This window comes from Tachysurus fulvidraco, chromosome 10 (assembly GCF_022655615.1).
Source record: "Tachysurus fulvidraco isolate hzauxx_2018 chromosome 10, HZAU_PFXX_2.0, whole genome shotgun sequence".
Classification (NCBI taxonomy): Eukaryota; Metazoa; Chordata; class Actinopteri; order Siluriformes; family Bagridae; genus Tachysurus; species Tachysurus fulvidraco.
In genome coordinates this window covers 1687513-1705012 of record NC_062527.1, presented here as the reverse complement: position 1 = coordinate 1705012, position 17500 = coordinate 1687513, and the positions used below count along the sequence as shown (strand labels likewise).

Below are 17500 nucleotides of genomic sequence, written 5' to 3'. Positions count from 1 at the left end.
ATTCATTCATTCATTCACTTTCTACCGCTTATCCGAACTTCTCGGGTCACGGGGAGCCTGTGCCTATCTCAGGCGTCATCGGGCATCGAGGCAGGATACACCCTGGACGGAGTGCCAACCCATCACAGGGCACACACACACTCTCATTCACTCACACACACACACACACACACTACGGACAATTTTCCAGAGATGCCAATCAACCTACCATGCATGTCTTTGGACCGGGGGAGGAAACCGGAGTACCCGGAGGAAACCCCCGAGACACTGGGAGAACATGCAAACACCACACACACAAGGCGGAGGCAGGAATCGAACCCCCGACCCTGGAGGTGTGCCACCGTAACAGCCCCCCCCCTCCCCCACTCTAATAGCTGAGAGTAATGTCAAACTTCACTGATCTTCCAATGACAGGGTGAATCCTTTTTTTTTGGGAGCTCCCTGACACACATAACCCGTCTCTCCGGATCGGAAACGTCACGTCACGGTTCCACTCTCTCTACTTTACACTACAGCGAACGGACAGAAGGCCACGATAACAAATAGGTTCTGTTGAAGTGAAGCTACACCGTTAGCGAGAACGGAGAAAGAGAGATTACCATAACGTTGTGGTTATCCACTAAACAACACCATGGCGACCCTTCGGGAGTGTGTTATACTAAGATGCTATACAAAGCACCACTTCGCCTGAGGCATTTGTGTTAATTATAACCTCCAGAGGATCGGTTCATGGAAATCAGACCCGGTGCTGAAAAGAGGACCCAGCTGTTCTGATTCATTGTGGAGATTAAAAGGTTCTGCTTGTTGCTTCGACTCAACATCTTGAGAAATTACAGAAATTGCATAGTCATTTACTCTAGTATTGTTTTCACTTTGGGGAAAAGAAGCCCAGAGTCCTCCTCCGAGTCCTGCAGAGATCACGGTCGTGACAAGACTACAAATGGTTCTGAACATACGCTCGTGTAGTCCATTCGAGCACATCATACACCACTTATAGCATAAGCCCATAAGACTGGAGGACTCCAGCCATGCACATTAATATGCACGTGCTAATAACCCGGTCTCGAAACTGGTGCCTAATGCTGCAGAGATCTCACTTATAAAGCTTTAGTCACATGCTGAAGAGATCAACTGAATTACGGTAGTTAAAGGCTTCTGGTGGGTCGTCTTTGTTTGGCATCACGACATGAAAGTACTCTACATTTAATGTAAACATTTCATTCATTCATTCGTTTTCTACCGCTTATCCGAACTTCTCGGGTCACGGGGAGCCTGTGCCTATCTCAGGCGTCATCGGGCATCGAGGCAGGATACACCCTGGACGGAGTGCCGAACCATCACAGGGCACACACACACACACTCATTCACACACCCACACACACACACTCTACGGACAATTTTCCAGAAATGCCAATCAACCTACCATGCATGTCTTTGGACCGGTGGAGGAAACCGGAGTACCCGGAGGAAACCCCCGAGGCATTGGGAGAACATGCAAACTCCACACACACGAGGCGGAGGCGAGAATCGAACCCCCGACCCTGGAGGCGTGAGGCAGACGTGCTAACCACTAAACTCGCATGATGAACCCAAGCACTTAGCTTCCATTTAAAAAACTAGGTGGTATCTCGAGGTTCTTCTACGGAGCCCTGATGCATCCACCGCTTCGTCGTTCAACAATATTTTCCACCAACACGATACCATCTCACAGTCTCCGAAGCCCTCGTCGGCACTCCGGCGCTCCTTAAAGCTTTTTTAGAGAAGCTCGGTATTGTAGCATAAAGTACTCGCTGCATAATGAATGTAATAATAAAGGAAGGAGTCAGAGTCGGACAGGTTCGTATGAACCTAGTGTGAATATCAATATCTCCTCATCACAGGCACCTGCTGCATTTACGATCCCAATCATCCGCTGCACTGAGATGCATTTAACACCGTTTATGATAAGCAATTAGTCACTAAATACTCAAACTCAAATAAAAAATAAATTAACACAAGGGTTTTTTTGCTCTTCCTCGGAGGCATTTGGAGAGAGAGTGAAGTATTTAGAAGTGTCATACAGAGTTTATGGGAAATCTTCAGCTAACGAAGCTGAAACTGTGTCATTTATTATAACACGTGCTGTTAAAACCATACTATGAAGGGAATATTGGGTTCTTGTATATACACACACACACACACACACACACACACACACACACACACACACAAACACACACACAAACAAACACACACACACACACAAACAAACACACACACACACACAAACAAACACACACACACACAAACAAACACACACACACACACACAAACAAACACACACACACACAAACACACACACACACAAACACACACACACACACAAACACACACACACACACACACAAACAAACACACACACACAAACACACACACACACACAAAAACACACACACACACAAACACACACACAAACAATTACACACACAAACACAGACACGCACACACAAACACAAACACAGACATGCACACACAAACACGCACACACACACACACACACACAAACACACACAAAAACAAACACACACAAGCACACACAAACACACACACACACATTTTCACCCAGATACGATCTGACATTCTTGATGTATAGCTCCAGCTGAATGTATATCTGCTATTCCCATCGGACCCACCCTGGTTGTCACGGTAACAAGTGCTCCTCCTGTGCCACACCTCCTTCCGTTTCTGCCCCTGCCCACTGGCCTACTTAGCGCCGGTGTTATTGTTTCGTGTGGAGAGATACAGCAGTCCTGAGAAGTGAATCTGGGTCCCGGTTCAGTCGCACTCCGAGAACACGAGCTGCTTCAGTATGACATCTAGCACGAGTCTGACAATAACAACCTGACCATAACACACACCGCCGCCTTGCCATCAGCTGACGCCAGAGATGTAATTAAAAGTTTACTCGATTCGTTGAAGTGAATCGATTCCATTTCGTTGTTTAATACAAAATGTCCTTTTGGTGTCCATTCACGTTACTTCTATATCGATGCTTTCAGAGAGGACGCTGTAGTTTTACACCGTTTATATAACAGCGGCTTCTTCCAGCCCGTCGGGAGCCGGAGCGGGAACAATATAAACACCACCAGATGGAGTCGGAGATTTTGCAGGTCAAGACGTATTAAGCTCGGCGCTTCAGGCCACCGGCGACCTTGTTCGATCTGACCCGTTCTGCCCCTAGCTGCCCCTGCATGGCGGAGAGATAAACTGCAGACAAAACATGGTTTATCTCTCTCACTCTCTTTCTTTATCTTCCTGAATGAGTGATTGTGCACGTCGACGCTGTGGTCTTCGCTCTGAAGCCCAGAATACGAGCACTAATGAGTTTTGTCGGATCTGCGATGGCAAATGGCTCATGTGTACTGTAGGTGACAACAGGAGTCAACCGGCACTGATGTAGCTGTGGATTCTAGTGCATTACCCTGTACTCCGTTCTATAGCAGAGAAAAATGGGTGGAGGAAGAAGAAGAAGAAGAAGAAGAAAAAAAAAAAACAAGTTTTTTTTTTCCCTTTCTGTTTCTCCTCCGGTCATCACTCTCTCTTATGCACGTGCCGGCTCTTTTTGTTCATCTTCCATCATCCCCCTCCTTATCATCTCCTTCTCTTCATCACTCAGACCCTTCTCATTCAACCTCTCCCTCCTTATTCTCTCTTCCCCTCTCTCTCCGCAGATGTGTCATTGGGGCTATGCAGATCCCTCTCTCCACCAGGCGCAGAAGTGCCACGGCTCTAAATCGGGCGTGATTAATGAGATCTCCACGCGCTGGGCGTTCTTAATTAAATAACACTGCTTAATTAGCAAATGATTTATGCCCATAATGGATGCTTTAAGATGGGGATGAGGACAGAGGCTCATCTTGTGCCTTAACTCTGTCCCGGAAGCTTTACTCCATGAGAAGCAACTAGTGAGTTCTCTATCCTTGGCTTTTCCTGATCTGACAGTCTCACTGAACAAGCAAATGGGACAGAGACAGAATGAGCCACAGAGTGCAGGTTGCCGTCCCGTGACGGTGTTCGTTCAGACGCCGACTCGAATAAGGACGAGTTAATAAGTCGCGCTGTGCGACAGCCTGAGCACAGCGAGACGTGTTCGTATCAGTAATTCTGCTATTAGTCAGACTAGGAACTAAAGACTGTAACATTATCTACGTGCAAGGCATAAGATTTCACCATGTGGAGAACGTACTGTATAATATTTTCATTCACACTCGTGATGTCACGCTTGTCACGTGTTGCAACGGATATCATTAGATATTATAACGGGTTTTTAATTTTAGGTTTTTGGTCGTCCTTCGATCTTACAATTTTTCTTTTTTACAGCGTTCGGCGGACGTTCGTATCCAGAGTGACGTACAAAAGCTTTTAAGTCCCTATCGATGAACACATTAACACCGTAAGTTACACACCTAGCATACCGTACAATCAACCTAAATCTGTTCAGGTTTTTTTTATTTTTTTATTTTTTATTTATTTATTTTTTTTAACATAAACATAACAAACAAGGGAAAAAAATTCCGGTTCAAATATTTTAGGATAAAATGAATGTATATCGTTTCGTTAACAGCATTTCGATCGTCTCACAAACGTAATAACCTGATAAGAACTCACCGATACATAAAAACACCATTTATTTGTGTTTGTGTCAAAATTATACTAAATCATATGTAAAAAAAAAATAGATATATAGAACTGTTTAAAAGCTGAGGGGGGGGCACACGGTGGCTTGGTGGTTAGCACGTTCGCCTCACACCTCCAGGGTCGGGGGTTCGATTCCCGCCTCCGCCTCGTGTGTGTGGAGTCCAAAGACATGCATGGTAGGTTGATTGGCATCTCTGTAAAATTGTCCGTAGTGTGTGTGTGTGTGTGCGTGTGTGAATATGAGTGTGTGTGTGCCCTGTGATGGGTTGGCACTCCGTCCAGGGTGTATCCTGCCTCGATGCCCGATGACGCCTGAGATAGGCACAGGCTCCCCGTGACCCGAGAAGTTCGGATAAGCGGTAGAAAATGAATGAATGAGTGAATGTTTAAAAGCTTCATTTTCAGTTCAGTTCAGTTCAGTTCAGAGAGACACGGCAGCTAACAATGGTCTTGACTAATGGCCCTTTTCAGCATGAACTGACAGTATATCACATCGGCGTCGGCCACTACGCTGTCCTATAATTGTCATTTTGATCTGATTCGAGTCCAGCTCTACTTGTCATTCACATGAAGGAAAGGTGTTGAAACTCCATTTCCCTGTGATCCCCTTAACGTGACCCCCAGCTAACACTCACCACTGATGTTTCATTATGTCCAATCAGACCGCTTTAATCTTCACGCGGATGCTAATACCTTAACGCCGTGGCACCGAACGGTTGACTTGACTATTCTTTCACAACAATCTTATTAAAATTGTGCTTTTTAAAGTGGTTTTGAACAGAAAACTCCAAGCTCATGCACATTTATAGTGCAGTCTTATGTGTGACAGTAATATGATTTATTCAGTATAAGAGAAAGCATTAGGACGCATTTTCGGTCGAGATTTGATTTCAGCGCTGGTGGTTGAGGGGTGCGTGCTGAATATTCCTCCCCCTCACCCCCCGCGGGCTGGAAGGTCACAGAGAATAAAAGAATATCAATGAGATGAGATGAGAGGCAACAGATGCTGTCTGAGGAGAAAGACAGCAGGTGAGACAGACAGCCCTACCATTCACACAAAAGAAAGGTGTGACAGGAAGATGGAGGGAGAGAGAGAGAGAGAGAGAGAGAGAGAGAGAGAGAGAGAGAGAGAGAGAGAGAGAGAGAGAGAGACGCAAGACAGCTTAAAGTAAGAGTACCTAAATACCAGGCGTAACTGGAAAGGTATATAAAAGCACAGGAAGCATCTGGTTCTATATATAACTTACATGGTGTGTGTGTGTGTGTGTGTGTGTGTGTGTGTGTGTGTGTGTGTGTGTGTGTGTGTGTGTGTGTGAGTGTGTGCAACACACTCACACACACTCTCTTACACACACTCACACACACCCACACACACACACACACACACACACACACACACACACACACACACACACTTAGCTCTCCAAATATATCCATTTTTTGGGAAAAGATTCTATTAGCTGAGAACAAAACCCTTTGTGTGTGTGTGTGTGTGTGTGTGTGTGTGTGTGTGTGTGTGTGTGTGTGATATTTTGTTTAACATGAAATATATTCCAATTATTAAAAGTAATGGTTGGTACTAGTAAATATATATATATATATATATTATTTATATTATTTAACAAATATTAAAACAATCCAACACACACACACACACACACACACACACACACACAGCTCTCCAAATATATCCACTTTTTGGGAAAAGCTTCTACTGGCAGAGAACAGAACCCCAAGCAACCCCTTTTTAAATTGTGCATGCTGCCAGATTTCTGAAAACCACCAATACGTTGCAGGATTTTCCCATTAAATTTGTTCCCTACTTGCTACCTGATTACGAGAGGAGAAAAAAAACCAACACAATCATTTTCAGAGGTGTTGATTGACAGCCTTTTTGTTATTGCACTGATACCTACAGTGGTGGATCAATTATAATTTCATTAGAGAGCCTACAGGGAAAATGAAAACTCCGGTGTTTGCCCAGTCCCGTGTTTTGCCTGCCAGGAAGTCCAATTAGGATAAAAAGCGGCAACTAACGTAATTTACCTCAAAAGTATGACAAGCTAATTATATTCATTAATACAGCGTATGGAAAATAAGCAGGCGGTTAAATCGCAGGGAGGAGGGGGGGGGGGGGTGACTCCGCGTAGCCGTAATCTGTGATGAAATGTGATGTTTGCGTCCACAAAATAAACAGTGAAAAATCTTTCGCTAACACTCCAGCTTCGAGCTCTGGGGTTCGTCTCAACGCCACAATCATCGCATAAAAGTGTTTAAAGGTGAGGAGACGTCGTGTGGTGCGAGCATTACAGATCTGTCCCTGACGTCCGTTCGATCGGATGATCGTGGCTTTTAAAAAGAAATGAAATAAATGAATAAGAACCCCGATGATTAAACTGAAGATCTTTCCAATGCACATAGAGCTGCTTGACTTTATATTATACACTTGGAGTAAATTAACAATTTCTATTCTCTCTTCTGTCAGGAGTCTCCCAGGAGCGATGGCTTGTCGCGTCTGACTCGATCGTTACTGACGTTATGTATCTTGAATATTCCAAGAAGGTGACAAGATCTAAAGCGGCTGTAAGATCAGGGAACTCGTGCTAACATCGTGTTTACGAGAGTAATTAATGGAAGGAAATTAAAGAAAGAATTGCTTTTATAATATTTAGTCTGACTCGACCATGATATGTTTCCGACTCGACTCGGCCATGATATGTTTCCGACTCGACTCGGCCATGATATGTTTCCACAAAAATACAGAAGGCATATTTTAGTAACGTGAAAGCATTTGTGGTATTAAAGGTGATTGAATAAAAAATTCTCTCTCTCTCTCTCTCTCTCTCCCTTGTTCTCTCTCTCGTTCTTTCTCTCGTTCCCTCTCTCTCTCTCTCTCTCTCTCTCTCTCTCTCTCTCTCAGCGGTAGCTGTGTGGTGGCGTGTTTGCAGCAGGTCTCCTGTAGAAAGCATGCTGAGCTTCCCACATGTCTGTTGTCTACACATTTGTAAACATTCATTTCTCATGACAGAGCAAAACAATTCCTTGCCGAGTGCCTGGCAGGATGAGCTCAAAAGTAAGAAAAGGGTAGAAGAAGAGTTTCAAAGCATGGTTAAGAGCTCAGAAGAGAAAGAGCCTGCAAGAGAGGAGAGGACAGAGTTTAGAAGAGAAAGAGCTCTGCGAAGGAGAAGAGAAGAAAAGAGGAGAGGAGAGGAATGGAACAGAGAGGAGATTAGAGGAGAGACGAGAGGAACAGAGAGGAGAGAAGAGGAACGTAACGTAACAGAGAGGAGAGGTGAGGAGAGGAGAGGAACAGAACAGAGAGGAGAGGTGAGGAGAGGAGAGGAGAGGAACAGAACAGAGAGGAGAGGTGATGAATGAGGATAGGAAGGAACAGAAAATAGTAGGATAGGTGATTATATAGGTGAGATTAGGAAGGAACAGACATAGAGGATATGTTAGGAGATGAGAGTAGAGGATAGGAACGTACATATATTATGATTTTCATGATATTATAGGAGATTAGAGTAACAGTAACATATATGAGAGGTTGAGTAAATTATAGTAACCGATACCTATACTTATATTCCTTAACTTAACATCGATTATAATTAATTAATTATTTAATATTAATTGAAGAAATATATAATATATATTATATAAGAGAATATGAGTACTAATTAATAGTTATATTATAGGATATGAATATTATATTATAATAATAATAACTTAACACTTCTATTAGTATTATAAGTATTTAATGTAAGGATATTATTTAATATTAATTTTATTAATATTATATAATATAATATTATATATTATATTCTACTTAATTTAACATATATTATATTATATTATATACTATATTAACATATATTATATTATATTAACTTATATTATATAATTTTAACTTAACTTAACATATATTATATTTTATTATATTATATTAACATAACATATATTATATTAATTTAACATAATTTATATTATATTCTATATATTATATTATATTAACTGTAACATCTATTATATTATATTAATAGATTATTTAATATTATTTAATATAAGATATAATATTATATAATATTATATTAGTTAAATATTATATAATATTAAACTTAACATCTATTATATTATATTAATATATTATTTAATATTAATTTAATATAATTTATAATATAATATAATATAGATATTAACTTAAACATCTATTATATTATATTAAGATATTATTTAATATTAATTTAAAATAATAGTATAAATAATATTATATAATATTATATAATATTATATTATATAATATTAACTTACATCTATATATGATATTAATTTAATATATTATTTAATATTAATTATTAATAGATTATATTATATTATATAATAGAATAATATTAAGATTAACTTAACATAAATTATATTAGATTAAATTCACATAAATTAGATAGTATATGAAATTAACCAGAAATAATAGGAGAGGAGACAGAAAGAAGAGAAGAGGAGAGGAGAGGATAGAAGAGAAAGAGCTCTGCGATGGAGGAGACACTCACTGTGTGTGATATATTCACCTGCTGTAGTATAGCACCACCCATCGGCAGCCATGTGTGCCGAATGACCTACCAGAGAGAACCTGGAACGTAACAGTGGTTTGTCCAAATTCAATTAAAGTGTTGTACAAAAGAACCTGCTACTGTAAAGAGATATGAGCATCTGTTCTGAACAAAATAAATACACACAAGACAGCAGTAAGATTGATAAAAAAAAATAACACTGTGAATTGTTTCTCCTGCATTTCATTCTGCATTCACAGATCAATTCCTTATTGACTGATAATGTGCAGTTTCCTGTCTCTCTCTCGGCCAATCAGATCGATCGGATATGACGGATGTCACTGTCATGGCTTAGAGTGTGTGAGAAATTAGTCAGTCGTACCAGAATGACCTCAGCTTTTCATACCAAATGACTCAAATACAGCCTGAAAACATGGCCTTTCAAATCAGAGACGTGTTTTCTCAAAAAGTCATTTATATGAACCGAAAATATATCAGGAAGCTTATTTCATTTCCACAGCCAGGGATTTTACAAGCCACGAGTTATGGAGTATGTTTTAAATGTTGAGAAACGACAACGTGACAGATATCAGGCCATGTGCACGTTAATGACTGGTGTGTTTTCTGTCAGCTGAGTAACCTTGGTGTGATGGATTGTAGTCATTGTGCTCACACAAACACACTCGATCGTCAAAGTCGCTCGTCGTTTCTGAGCCGCTTCGGTGTGAAACCGTGGCTCGGGCAAAAAAGGCAGACCAGAAGTGGACATTTATCTTGCTTCATGATATAGAGTCAAAATGGCTGCTACAATATTTAAAGGACGTAACGAATACCCTGTTAAACCTGTAAAAAAATCCCCACCGTCTCAGAATCCCTGGCCGCAGACATTAATAACACGTGGAAAACGAGATGGAATGGCAGCTTAAATAATTAAAGAAGAATCAAGAAGAATTTGTATTGTGTTAAACAGAAGCTAATTAACCTCTGAGTAAAGAATATTAGCTTCTATGTAAAAAAAAATGCTAATTAGCTTCTGAGTAAAGAATATTAGCAGATTAGCTTCTATTTTAAGAACATTAGCTAATTAGCTTCTGAGTAAAGAATATTAGCAGATTAGCTTCTATTTTAAGAACATTAGCTAATTAGCTTCTGAGTAAAGAATATTAGCAGATTAGCTTCGATTTTAAGAACATTGGCTAATTGGCTTCTGAGTAAAGAATATTAGCAGATTAGCTTCTATTTTAAGAACATTAGCTAATTAGCTTCCGAGTAAAGAATATTAGCAGATTAGCTTCTATTTTAAGAACATTAGCTAATTAGCTTCTGAGTAAAGAATATTAGCAGATTAGCTTCGATTTTAAGAACATTGGCTAATTGGCTTCTGAGTAAAGAATATTAGCAGATTAGCTTCTATTTTAAGAACATTAGCTAATTAGCTTCCGAGTAAAGAATATTAGCAGATTAGCTTCGATTTTAAGAACATTGGCTAATTGGCTTCTGAGTAAAGAATATTAGCAGATTAGCTTCTATTTTAAGAACATTAGCTAATTAGCTTCCGAGTAAAGAATATTAGCAGATTAGCTTCTATTTTAAGAACATTAGCTAATTAGCTTCTGAGTAAAGAATATTAGCAGATTAGCTTCGATTTTAAGAACATTGGCTAATTGGCTTCTGAGTAAAGAATATTAGCAGATTAGCTTCTATTTTAAGAACATTAGCTAATTAGCTTCCGAGTAAAGAATATTAGCAGATTAGCTTCTATTTTAAGAACCTTAGCTAATTAGCTTCCGAGTAAAGAATATTAGCAAATTATCTTCTATTTTAAGAACATTAGCTAATTAGCTTCCGAGTAAAGAATATTAGCAGATTAGCTTCTATTTTAAGAACATTAGCTAATTAGCTTCTGAGTAAAGAATATTAGCAGATTAGCTTCTATTTTAAGAACATTAGCTAATTAGCTTCTGAGTAAAGAATATTAGCTTCCATGTAAAAAAATGCTAATTAGCTTCTGAGTAAATAATAGTAGCAGATTAGCTTCTATTTTAAGAACATTAGCTAATTAGCTTCTGAGTAAAGAATATTAGCAGATTAGCTTCTATTTTAAGAACATTAGCTAATTAGCTTCTGAGTAAAGAATATTAGCTTCCATGTAAAAAAATGCTAATTAGCTTCTGAGTAAATAATAGTAGCAGATTAGCTTCTATTTTAAGAACATTAGCTAATTAGCTTCTGAGTAAAGAATATTAGCAGATTAGCTTCTATTTTAAGAACATTAGCTAATTAGCTTCTGAGTAAAGAATATTAGCAGGTTAGCTTCTATTTTAAGAACCTTAGCTAATTAGCTTCCGAGTAAAGAATATTAGCAGATTAGCTTCTATTTTAAGAACATTAGCTAATTAGCTTCTGAGTAAAGAATATTAGCTGATTAGCTTCTATTTTAAGAACATTAGCTAATTAGCTTCTGAGTAAAGAATATTAGCTTCCATGTACAAAAATGCTAATTAGCTTCTGAGTAAAGAATATTAGCAGATTAGCTTCTATTTTAAGAACATTAGCTAATTAGCTTCTGAGTAAAGAATATTAGCTGATTAGCTTCTATTTTAAGAACATTAGCTAATTAGCTTCTGAGTAAAGAATATTAGCTTCCATGTAAAAAAATGCTAATTAGCTTCTGAGTAAAGAATATTAGCAGATTAGCTTCTATTTTAAGAACATTAGCTAATTAGCTTCTGAGTAAAGAATATTAGCAGATTAGCTTCTATTTTAAGAACATTAGCTAATTAGCTTCTGAGTAAAGAATATTAGCTTCCATGTAAAAAAAATGCTAATTAGCTTCTGAGTAAATAATAGTAGCAGATTAGCTTCTATTTTAAGAACATTAGCTAATTAGCTTCTGAGTAAAGAATATTAGCAGATTAGCTTCTATTTTAAGAACATTAGCTAATTAGCTTCTGAGTAAAGAATATTAGCAGATTAGCTTCTATTTTAAGAACATTAGCTAATTAGCTTCCGAGTAAAGAATATTAGCAGATTAGCTTCTATTTTAAGAACCTTAGCTAATTAGCTTCCGAGTAAAGAATATTAGCAGATTAGCTTCTATTTTAAGAACATTAGCTAATTAGCTACTGAGTAAAGAATATTAGCTTCCATGTAAAAAAAAATGCTAATTAGCTTCTGAGTAAAGAATATTAGCAAATTAGCTTCTATTTTAAAAACATTAGCTAATTAGCTTCTGAGTAAAGAATATTATCAGATTAGCTTCTATTTTATGAACATTAGCTAATTAGCTTCTGAGTAAAGAATATTAGCAGATTAGCTTCTATTTTAAGAACATTAGCTAATTAGCTTCTGAGTAAAGAATATTAGCAGATTAGCTTCTATTTTAAGAACATTAGCTAATTAGCTCCTGAGTCAAGAATATTAGCAGATTAGCTTCTATTTTAAGAACATTAGCTAATTAGCTTCTGAGTAAAGAATATTAGCAGATTAGCTTCTATTTTAAGAACATTAGCTAATTAGCTTCTGAGTAAAGAATATTAGCAGATTAGCTTCTATTTTAAGAACATTAGCTAATTAGCTCCTGAGTAAAGAATATTAGCAGATTAGCTTCTATTTTAAGAACATTGGCTAATTGGCTTCTGAGTAAACAATATTAGCTTCCATGTTAAAAAATGCTAATTAGCTTCTGAGTAAAGAATATTAGCAGATTAGCTTCTATTTTAAGAACATTAGCTAATTAGCTTCTGAGTAAAGAATATTATCAGATTAGCTTCTATTTTATGAACATTAGTTAATTAGCTTCTGAGTAAAGAATATTAGCAGATTAGCTTCTATTTTAAGAACATTAGCTAATTAGCTTCTGAGTAAAGAATATTAGCAGATTAGCTTCTATTTTAAGAACATTAGCTAATTAGCTCCTGAGTCAAGAATATTAGCAGATTAGCTTCTATTTTAAGAACATTAGCTAATTGGCTTCTGAGTAAACAATATTAGCTTCCATGTTAAAAAATGCTAATTAGCTTCTGAGTAAAGAATATTAGCAGATTAGCTTCTATTTTAAGAACATTAGCTAATTAGCTCCTGAGTCAAGAATATTAGCAGATTAGCTTCTATTTTAAGAACATTGGCTAATTGGCTTCTGAGTAAACAATATTAGCTTCCATGTTAAAAAATGCTAATTAGCTTCTGAGTAAAGAATATTAGCAGATTAGCTTCTATTTTAAGAACATTAGCTAATTAGCTTCTGAGTAAAGGATATTAGTTGAGTAACTTCTTAGTAACGAATATTAGCATAAATAGACTTCAAGGCACTTGTGCATTGAAGTCTATTTATGCTAATATTCTTGACACATATGTACATATGCCATACATGTAAATATAAATTAATATTAGCGTATTAGCTTCTGTGTAAAGAACATAAAAAGTAAGAACATTAGCTGATATTCTACTAAATAATATTCTGAGTAAATAATATTAGTTAATTAGCATCTGAGCAACAATCTACTCATTCGTTTCTGATCAAATTTAGTTAGTTAGTTGTTGAGTAAAGCGCAAAGCATGAGACGGTTATTAGCCTATGATTGCATTATATGGGTGACATAAATGGAATTAAATGGAGCTGACTTTGTTGTCCGATACACACATATGTACTCTGAGACAACAGAAAACATGGGTACATGGTTGGAGAAATACAAAATAAACAAAGCTAACCATGGTCTTACCTCATGCCTTCAGTCATGAGGAGGAAGAGGTTGTAGATGTGAGAGAAGATGAAGAGGAAAAGGATAGTGCTAAAGAACATGGTCATCCAGGAGCCATGGTCCTCACGAAACATCTTCAGTCGTAGGAACCGACCTAGTACACAGAGAAGAGCCTGTTCTAAGTGCAAACATTTACCTTCGTACCTCCATCGATAATGAAGAGCTTTAAAGTTCATTCAAAAGCAAGTCAGACATTTCAAGTTCACTTTTATAATAATTCATCTGGCAGTACAACGGGTTTTAGGTGATAGAAATGTCTCGCTAGTCTATGGGACGTTTTTCTGACTCTTATCTACAGTTTGGGTTTCATGTTGACTTTATATGATCACAGAGATTGTTCTCACACACACACACACACACACACACACACACACACACACACACACACACACACACACACACACACACACACACACACACAAAACCTGTAAAGCTTTCTCTTTTCTCTTCCCTTGGGAATCAAATTATTACCAAAAAAAAATCAAATCATGGCAGGATAACTCTCTCTTGCACACACTCCCTCTCTGAGAATATGAGATTGATTCAGATAACAAAGTGTCTGCTCTGAATGTCTAATCACGTCCTTCTGTTTCTCCTCTGCATCGGTGTTTCAAGGAAATTGAGTTTAAACCGTACCATTATGTCGGATCTTGCTGTAAGCTCGGAGCGAGTGTTAAAAACGAAACACTTACTAGGCACAGAATAACGAATAAATTACATTTCTAATACTTTTAGCATATTCATTCATTCATTCATTCATCTTCTACCGCTTATCCGAACTTCTCGGGTCACGGGGAGCCTGTGCCTATCTCAGGCGTCATTGGGCATCGAGGCAGGATACACCCTGGATGGAGTGCCAACCCATCACAGGGCACACACACACTCTCATTCACTCACACACACACACACACACTACGGACAATTTTCCAGAGATGCCAATCAACCTACCATGCATGTCTTTGGACCGGGGGAGGAAACCGGAGTACCCGGAGGAAACCCCCGAGGCACGTGGAGAACATGCAAACTCCACACACACAAGGCGGAGGCGGGAATCGAACCCCCAACCCTGGAGGTGTGAGGCGAACGTGCTAACCACTAAGCCACCGTGCCCCCCATTTTCTTAGTATAGTGTTACTAACTTAAATTTCTGTAAACAGAGATGCGATGGGATTAAAGTCAACTCACGTAACTATTGTGACCAAACTTACAATGCAACAGCAAATCAACTAAAGAGCATGTAATCAGATGCATGGTGCTTGTTTCACTGTTTGCTTTCTCCTCTGCAGCAGCTGGGACTCTTAATATCTCACAAAGAGAGAGCTTTCGGAACAGCATGCAGTCAGTTAGCGACCCCTAGAGGTGTACGTCGTATTATTGCGCTTCTTTATGTCGAGCAATTCCTGAGCATGGTATGGCAATAATGTTGTATGTTAAAATATGTATTTTATCACCAATTATAAATTTTTTTATGCAAGATAAAATACGAGATAAGAAAAATAAGGGGAAAAAAATGCATCGCCTTCATTGCAGATAGGTCGTTTAAATCAATTTTATTTACACTCTAATAAATCTATTTCACATGTTTACCAGAGATGGGGGACTCGAGTCATATGACTTGACTCGAGTCAGACTCAAGTCGCAAATTTGAGACTTGAGACTTGCTTGACAGATATTCGAAAAAGACTCGACCCGACTTTGACTTGACACTCGGGACTTGAGACTTGACTCTGACCTGAATTAATTAATTAATTAAATAAATCTATTTCACATGTTTACCAGAGATGGGGGGCTCGAGTCATATGACTTGACTCGAGTCAGACTCAAGTCGCAAATTTGAGACTTGAGACTTGCTTGACAGATATTCGAAAAAGACTCGACCCGACTTTGACTTGACACTCGGGACTTGAGACTTGACTCTGACCTGAATTAATTAATTAATTAAATAAATCTATTTCACATGTTTACCAGAGATGGGGGGCTCGAGTCATATGACTTGACTCGAGTCAGACTTAAGTCGCAAATTTGAGACTTGAGACTTGCTTGACAGATATTCAAAAAAAGACTCGACCTGACATTGACTTGACACTCGGGACTTGAGACTTGATTCGGACCGGAGTCAAATAAATAAATAAATCTATTTCACATGTTTACCAGAGATGGCGGGCTCGAGTCATATGACTGACTCGAGTCAGACTTAAGTCGCAAATTTGAGACTTGAGACTTGCTTGACAAATATTCAAAAAAGACTCGACCCGACTTTGACTTGACACTCGGGACTTGAGACTTGACTTGATTCAGAGATGCGGGACTCGACTTGACTCGATTCAGACTTAAGTCGCAAATTTGAGACTTGAGACTCGCTTGACAAATATTAAAAAAGACTCGACTTGACTTGACATTCATGACTAGTGACTCGACCATGTGTGACTCCCTCCCACCTCCGATGTTTACTCGTAACGACTTTGTATACAACTTTTTACAATTAAAATGTTTAATAATCGCCGACATTAAAAACGCATTACAGAGGCTTAGGTCTTAGATATGTTTTAGATGCGTGATGCGCAATTGTGAAGAAAAAAAAAATCCTAATAAATCCTCATAAAACTGCATATTACTTTTAGTGTAGCATCTGAATGTAGAACCAGCCAGCTAAGCAATAAAAAAATCAAGCAGTCGGGATTAAATTACAGCGGCACAGCTAGAAACCTAATTACGTGGAATAAAAATAAGAACAGTCTCCAATATTACGAGAGATATTTCTTTAATAATGAAAACACAAATGATAAAGCACTTGAACTTCACTTGTTCTTTGATTATTACTTTTCCAACTCTGGGAACAAAATGGGATTGCTATCAGAGTGTCCGAGGCTCCGAGAATCCAGCTTGGCCGCGGTCCGTCTTAAATTACTCATGAACCCTCTGTGCTGAGTCAATGGTGTGACGGATATTTCTTATAACATCTTCCTCTGTGACAGGGAACTCTGTCACGTCATGCCGCGTACATAAAGACTCGGTGCTAAAAACGCCGTAGGTCCACGGCGAAGAGCAAAGTGTCGACCTGCTCCTATAAATAAATGGCCTAGCTGTCAATAGGATCTAGTGGAAGTTCCTGAGGACCACAAGCTACAAACTAATGAAGCAGAATAGCCACGTGAACCGATTCTATGCTACAATTAACCAGCCAAATTCGTCCTCGCTTATTTCACCTCCGTTCATGCACGTTCTCCCAAAATCTACACAGGTTTTTTTCTTATTTCTGAAAAACACAAAGCGAGGTGTAAATTGTAAGCAAATCGAGGCAATTGAACGACCCTCAGTCTAATGACTGCGCCAATTAGGACACTTCTTCTAGAAATGATCATAAATCCCAGTGAAATGCTGTGAGGGTAATGACAAGAAAGAGCCACTTATTCAGAAGCTTGATTACTCCAGGTGTCGGTGAACCCTGAGCCTTGCCTCGCCTCGGACCGTGTCCGTGAAGGCACTTTTGTTCGCTTTACAGTGTAATGATTAGACACG

General features: G+C 38.5%; 1 protein-coding gene across 3 annotated transcripts in view; it reads right to left on the bottom strand.

Moving 5' to 3' along the window:
• tmem117 (transmembrane protein 117) overlaps window positions 1–17500 on the bottom strand; it is a 57524-nt gene that overhangs the window by 19273 nt on the left and 20751 nt on the right. For all 3 annotated transcript variants that reach the window (XM_047820180.1, XM_027140831.2, XM_047820179.1), the window contains one exon: window positions 13943–14075. In XM_047820180.1, the coding sequence (XP_047676136.1) occupies window positions 13943–14075 (133 nt within the window). The remainder of the gene's footprint in view (window positions 1–13942; window positions 14076–17500) is intronic.